Raw genomic sequence first — 7856 nt, 5'->3', positions numbered from 1 at the left:
GCTGAGATTTTGATGTGGATTGTGTCGAATCTGTAGATCAGTTTGGGTCGTACTGCCACCTTAACAATACTAAGTCTTCCAATTTGTAAACATAAAATATCTTTCCATTTATTGAGGTTTGCTTTCATTTCTTTCAACAATATTTTTCAATTTTCAGGGTACACATCTTGCACTTCTTTTGTTAAATTTATTCCTAAGTATTTTATTATTTATGATACCATTATAAGTGGAATTGTTTTCTTAATTTCATTTTCAGATTGCTCATTGCTAATATATATAGAAAAACAATTGATTTTTATATAATGATCTTTTTTCCTGCAACCTTGCTGAACTCGTTTATTAGTTTGAATATTTTTGTTGTGGATTCCTCAGGATTTTCTCTATAAGGTCATGCCATCTATGAACAGAGATAGTTTTATTTCTTCTTTTAAAATCTGTATGCCATTTTTTTCTTATTCTCACTAATTTCCTTGTCTAGGACTTCTAGTACAATGTTAAATTGAAGTGGTAAGAGCAGACATCCTTATTTTTAATTTTAGGGGAAATCATGCTATCTTTTACCAGAAGTATATAAGCAGTGGATTTTTCCTAGATGCCTTTTATCAGGTTGAAGAAGTTTCTTTCTACTGCTAGTTGGTTGAATGTTTTTATCATGAAAGGGTGTTGGGTTTTGTCAAAAGCTTTTCCTGCATCTCTTAAGATAATCATATAGTTTTTGTTCTATAACCTACTAACATGATTGTGTCACACTGATTCATTTTCAGATGCTAAGCCAACCTTGCATTCCTGGGTTAAACTCCATTTGAACATTGTGTATAATCCTTTTTATATGTTGATGACTACCAGTTTGACTTTAATTGTGATCAATACTCTGCACACTATTTGGAAAGTGGTGACAACATGAAACACTAAGTATAACAACAGTAATAATATGCTTGCCTGACTCTGTGCTGGACATTTTTACATCTATTGACTCATTTAGTCTTCACACCAGCCCAATGAATTGGATCCTAATATTACCCTAATTTTACAGACTATAAACCTGATTCTCAGAGAAGTTATGTAACTTGCCCAAGGTCATAGTACTAGTACTATTGAGTGGAGATGCTGGTGTTCTGAACAGTCTGACTGACTGACTGAGCTTTTAGCCCCACATTCCAGGAGTATATATTGAGATACGGATACTCTTTCCTAAGTAAGTACTGTATCTTCTCTTTGTATTTTCACTTCCATCTGTCTGTTGTGTTCAGGGTTCAAGCCACTAAAGATGAATTAATAGTGCTGATTGACAAAGTTGTTTCTGGGGCAGAGGTACAGGTTCATTCAATTTAGATTCAGTTTGGCACTCACATACCATAATCTATAGGGATGAGAGTATGTGGAATAACTGAAAATAGATCACAGATACACACTGGATTTAATTAGAAAATGTCCAATTTCTTTTCACTAAAATGCAGAATTATGATCTAATTCACTGTCTTTAATATTTGTATGATTTTTTTTCCAGATGTTTAGAAAGACTTCCCTGAGCTTACCTTGCCAGATCTGTTTGGGTCCCTCGGGTTACAAATATATTAAGGATAAGGAGTTTGCAAAGGAATTAAGTCTTAAAGAGAATATGCAAAACTTGTATAGCCATAAAGAGAAATAAAAATAACGTTGGATTGGTAGAACATTGTTTTCATTTTCCAAAATACTCTTTAGTATGAACATATTGTTTTACAGTTCAAGGAAGGAGAAACATTAAATAAGTGAATAAATAAGCTTATTTTGAAGAAAAAGGAGACTGAGATTGTAATGTTTATTCAAATACCATTTTGAATCTTTTTTCTACTTTCTGAGTTATATTTCCCAATGTCCTTTAAATTTACTGTATTTAATAATCTGCTGGGATTTTTTTAGGAAGTACTAAGAAACATTAGCTACCAAGATGAAGAGCACTTTGAAAAGATCTGCACCCCAAAATAATGTCCAACAGAAAATTATCATTCAGATTAAACAAAATGAGCTAACGTTAATTAAAACTCCTCCTGGTGAATGTCTCAGTTCTTACCAGTAGCTAACAGATCATGTCAGAGAGTATTTAGACGTTCAGAATCCACAGTCCCCAAAAGAACCTCCAAATCTGAACTCCAGGAGCTAATATCTAAGTAGTTGTTCATCAATTCTACTCCGATGAAGAGAATTTCTGAGGAGCGCTTGTCTTTATCAGTGAGAAAAGCTGGAAGAAAGGGGCCCAACTCAACTATCCCTGCCCTAAATTCTTAGATTCCGAGCTCTTCTGTTTCACGAAGCAACCCTGTGTGAAGTGTCAGCTCTGTGCTCTCCCCCACTGCCCGTCTGTAGTGCTACATGGCTTTGCATTGCTTAAGGATAAACAGGTTGAAGTTGCATATGGTTAACATTTTTTGTTTGAGCTGGGGCAGGGAGAGATTGATTAGCATCTGCAGGTCTCACATGGTGTCACGGGCAGTAAAGGAATGACTGAAGTAGTTGCAGACAGCATGGAGTCTGCGTTCCTCTCTTTGCCTAAGAAATCATGGATAATTAACACGGATTGAATACAAAGCATGAGAGCAGAGGCACGAGATCAGTAACCCCCATCTCCTCGTGGGATCTCCATATTTACCTGTATTATATGAGGCAATAAAAACCAGAGGAGAAAAGTAATAAAAACGCAATAGTAATAAAAACTTATATTTACATAATTTCTTTCTGCCCCAGGATTCCGAAGCATTTGATGAAAATCATATAGGAAAACCTGTCACGGGACCTGTGACTTATAACTGGCAGAAGAGATCATTAGCAATTACAGGCTGGCCAAAGGAACCAGAGACAAAATGCATTTTAGAAAGAGGGTCCTGCCTTAGGTCTTCTGACTTATCCTGTTACCTTTATGACTATAAATCAGAGTGATCAATTTCAAACATACTCCTACTTGTCATTTGAAAGTGGCGAGAATCATTGAAAGCTCACAAATTCACCAAATGACAATCAACCTGTAACTGTGAAATCCATGCTTACTTAGGGAAGTGTGAAGTGCGCATTTTATGTCCTTTCATCGGTGCTTCCCAACATGGAATTAAAGGACAAGGCCTTCATCTTATGTGCCCAGAATTATCAGGTTTCCCAGACATCTTTCCTATACATGAGTTGAAATTCGTACTGTGGCTATGAAATCAGGCCGGTTTTGTTATGACTTGAAAAGGTTTGTAAGGCACAGATGTCAGCTCCAGCTGTTTTTATCAGTGATCTGCAGGCTACAGTGGTCCTTTGTAAGTTGTGCTCTTACAAATGCCATGAGGGTGTGTTCTACTAACACCCACATATTGAGAATCCCCACCAAAAACTGGATTTGAGAGAGAAATTGTGCTTGAAGCCAAGAGGACTTTTGAAAGATTAGACAGTAATAAAATAGCTACTTCCCCAGAACATGAGGACTTCTGTGGCAAATCCATTGCTTTTCAACTCAACAAAATCTCTTGTATGTATCAGACAGGTGCCAGTTATAATTCTACTCCTCATAATAATAGTGAATGCACATGATGTAGGTATTCTGGAAAGTCTTTAAGCATATTACCTCGTTTAAGCCTCAACAACATGATGAGGTAGGTACTACTTTTATTCCCATGTAAGGATCGCAAAGTTTGGGACCGTTAAATTATCTGCTAACGTCACAACCATTTGCAAAGTGCCGTTGGTTCTAAAATGAAGTCACAATGAAATCATTCTTTAGTCTTATCTCTCAGATTCTTATCTCTAGATAATAAGTCCAAGAAATAAGAGAAAGTAAATGCCCTCCTGCCAGTTTAATTGAAAGAAAAGTGAGGAGTAGAATCTCATAAAATCAGAGATGAGACAGCAAATATAAAATCAGCCCAATATCCTAGCTATTCATATCATGTCATTATTTTTTATCAATTCACCCAATAAAGACTATATATTTTTCATTGCTATAGTGGAAATCACAACTAAACGGTTATAATACCAATTACACTAGAAAAATAAAGCATAAGCAAAGGGTTTTTATGTTCTACTCGATATGACTTCATGAGACAAGATATAATAGATGATATTACCTATTTGTGAATTTCTCCAATCCACTTATTCACTCTACACACTCCCAGCCTCAGTTTCCCCTCTAAAATTCTCCCAGCTCAAAAATTCAATGATCCTATAATTCTAAGTCACAGCAGTTTTTTGAAAGTATGCTTTTCTCATTATTCTTTTTATGCCTTTCAAATATAAGACAGTTGATATTAACCAAGTATTCTCAAATAGTCTCACAAACATTGGATGTTCATTATAGCAATCCTGACTCCAACAAACTTTCATGAATCAACCTGTTATAAAATAAAGTGTTACAGTAAGGCAGGTAAATATTATCATCTGCTACAGCTTCCCAAAACATTCTTCATAAGTGATATTTTATGTGACATGATTGGAAAGCACTGCCATCCCCCTTAAGGTTAAACTTGTGATCGTCATGTAGATAGGAAATAAAAACCTCTGCATAGAATTGTATTCATATCATTTATGAAGCAGAAGCAAAGAATCACAGAGAATGAAACGTTTTCATAACAGCAAAGAACCACAGCTAATATTTTTTGAGTCTTTACTCTGTGCAACACTTTATAGGCATTACCTCATTTAAATTAAATGTATAATAATCGTGGGTAAGACTTCTTGAGGCTTCTCTCATTTAATACTCACAATAACCCTATGAAGTAATAAAGTAGATAACTGATATTCTACTCAGCATATTATTATTTAGAATGTTCACATTTTATTTGAATTGTTTCTCAAATTCTCCCCCATTAATAACAGAGACTGTTATTTTCCATCCAATGTATCTCTCCTTCTTCCTTTACTAAGAGAATGCTAATTGGATTAAGGGTGCCAACGTGCCCATATAAACACTTGCATTCCCAGCCTCTCCAGTAGTGAGAGGTGTTCCTGTTACACACGCCTGACCAATAATATATAGACAGAAATTTCCTGCTAGGAACTCTGAGAAAGCCTATTTATTTATTTATTTATAGCAGTAAGACCAACGGCAGCAAAGAGTTCAGCTTTTTATTGACCCTGTTACTAAAGAGGTTTAGTCAAAAAGACCAAAGCACATGCCATCATAAGACTCTTCAGATTCTTCTTTCTTTGTTTCTGCTTTCTTCTCCTCAGCTGGGGCAGCAGTGATGGAGGGGGCAGGACCCCCTGCTAGGGCAGCATCAGCTGCTGGGGCGGGTCCACCAGTCCGCACATTGCGCATGAGGAGCCCGATGTTGACATTGGCCAAAGCCTTTGCAAACAAGCCTGGCCAGAGATGTTCAACATTTACACCGGCTGCTTTAATGAGCGCATTTATCTTATCCTCCGTGACTGTCACCTCATCGTCGTGCAGGATGAGGGCCAAGTAGATGCGTGCCAGCTCCAAGACGGAGGCCATGGTGCGGGCAAGTGCTAGGTGGGGCTGTCGGGCATGGTGCTAGTCGCTGGATGAAGCGAGGGCCTCACCCCAAAAGCGGCCTTTGCTTCTCCAGAAGGACTGAGCAGCTTAGAGGCAGCTGAGGAAAGGCAAGTAAGCCTTTTTGAATAGGACAGTTTGTGCTCTTGCCCGAGAAGATGTTTAAGGGGACACACGCTGCAAACAGATGGTCCTGGGTGGATTTACCCTGACCCAGTCACATCTTGTTTTTCTTTCCGTACCACTTCGTACTTCTGGGTGTCAGGCCCCTTCCTCTCTTCCAAAGTGGGGCCATTGGAAAGTGTGGTCTTCACACTCAGTTTGGATGGAACTCAGCACAATCTGGAGAATGTGAGAGGATCCTTAAAGGAATGCCATTGATGGACAGCATCCATGCACTAAAGCACAGGAGCAGGCAAAGTTGTGCTCACCAGGCTTTCACCTCCCTTCTTTGTCACTTCCTCTCCAGATGCTGATATTTCTTTCCAGGTGAGTCTAACCCTGACCTCCTGTAAGGTCATTGTCCCACCACCATCAAACCAGATCTACCAGCCTGGGAGGCTGAAAGTGGAGAGTGGTAAGGGGGATTCCTCTGCCTCTCCCTCTAGTATCTTCCTAATCTGTTAGATCCTTCACTCTTTTAAATAGTGCAAATCTAAATTTGTAAGTAAAATCATAGAAATACTAGAAACTGTGTTGTAGTTGAAAATGCATTTAATATTAGGGTTGAAATGTATTGATAACTGTGATATCAAAGCAACAAATACTTTAAAGGAAAAGGTAAACTCCACACACGTTTGAACTGTCTGAAACAAAATAATTGAAAAACCTTTTAAACTGGAAAAATATTTATAACATATGTGACATTTAGATTTTACTATCTTTAATATATGGAGGGTTCTTAAAAATTAATTTTTAAGAAAGAGCACGTATTCCAATAAACAAATGAGCAAAGAACATGAACCGGCAGTAAAACACATACACACACAACTAAAGATAGACCAGGAGAGGCTTCCATGGTCGTGCAGTGGTTAAGAATCCGCCTGCCAATGCAGGGGACAAGGGTTCAAGCCCTGGTCCAGGAAGATCCCACATGCCACGGAGCAACTAAGCCCGTGCGCCACAACTATTGTGCCTGCGCACCTAGAGCCCGTGCTCCGCAACAAGAGAAGCCACCGCAATGAGAAGCCCACGCACCGCAATGAAGAGTTGCCCCTGCTCGCTGCAACTAGAGAAAGCCTATGCACAGCGACGAAGACCCAACGCAGCCAAAGGTAAATAAATAAATATTTTTAAAAAACAAAAAAACAATAGACCAGGAAAAAGTTTTAAGTTCAATTATTTCAGCTAGTCAAATAAAAGCTGATTAAATCAGTGAGTTTTTGCCTAGAAAATGTACTTTAAAATTGATAATATTCAGGGATAATGATGCAGGAATCATCAATAAGCTTAAGGAGTATAAATTGGTACAGCTATGCTGGATGTAACTTTGGAAAAATATATCCATTTTTTTAATCCTAAAATTGTGTACAAACTATGACCTAGTAATTCTTCCTCTAAGAATTCACCCTAAGAAAATGATTACAGATGTAACAAAGATTTATTTACCAAGGTTGTTTATCAATGTACTTGTTTACAATAACCAAAAACATGGATAGAACCTCTAGCCCAACATTAGGGAACTGGTTGAATAAACTGTGTATACCCATATAATGGGAAATTATAAAATCATTTTGAATAAGATTGAAAAATAGCATTTAGGAAGATAGAAATATATTCATGTTATATTGTGGGGAAAGGTTACAAAATAGTTTATACAGTGTGATTCATTATTGTAATATTTGTAAATAAGAACATCCATGGAAATAAAGAAAAACTATATACCATAACACAGGTTATTTCTGGTTGATGATACTGCAGTGTTTCTTATTTTCTCTTTACCCCTTATCTAATTGTATAAATCTTCTACCATGAACATCAATTGTTGTCATAAGACACTATTATTTTAAACTATTAAAGTTAATGGCAAATAATTAGATAATCAAGTAGTCAAGGAATTAATTTTGATGCAATATGAGAAAGTTGGTTTGAAATATGTAACAGGGGAGTATCAGAGCATTTAAATCCCAACGTGGGAATGAGGAAAGCAATTGTGTCATGGAAAAAAAGAATTCAAATAAAACAAGTGTACAGAGGAAGACAAGCTGAGATTTGAAACTGGTAAAGAGGGGAAAGGATGATATTGACTATTAGCTCAGATAAGAAAGTCAAGGAGCAAGCTTTCAGCGCATTTGAGTATTATAAGTCAACTTACTATCATACAAAACAATAATGTGTTTTTATTCAGTGCAAATGTCGTAATGGCCAAATTACTTACTCTAAAATGCAAACA

At 37.0% G+C, this 7856-nt stretch overlaps 1 protein-coding gene across 2 annotated transcripts; it reads right to left on the bottom strand.

Annotated features, from left to right (window-relative positions):
- Positions 1–5101: 5101 nt before the first annotated feature.
- LOC132436606 (large ribosomal subunit protein P1-like) lies at positions 5102–5446 on the bottom strand. Of its 2 annotated transcripts, XM_060029527.1 has the most exons (2): positions 5376–5446; positions 5102–5300 (listed from the first exon to the last, which is right to left on the bottom strand). In XM_060029527.1, the coding sequence occupies exons 1-2, from the start codon at positions 5444–5446 to the stop codon at positions 5102–5104; spliced, it is 270 nt and encodes an 89-aa protein (XP_059885510.1). The 2 variants fall into 2 exon arrangements, with proteins under 2 accessions (XP_059885510.1, XP_059885511.1); XM_060029528.2 differs by having other exon boundaries at positions 5102–5446.
- Positions 5447–7856: the final 2410 nt, after the last annotated feature.

Source organism: Delphinus delphis, chromosome 13 (assembly GCF_949987515.2).
Source record: "Delphinus delphis chromosome 13, mDelDel1.2, whole genome shotgun sequence".
Classification (NCBI taxonomy): Eukaryota; Metazoa; Chordata; class Mammalia; order Artiodactyla; family Delphinidae; genus Delphinus; species Delphinus delphis.
Note: the sequence above shows the minus strand (reverse complement) of the source record. Positions and strands in the feature narration are given on the sequence as shown.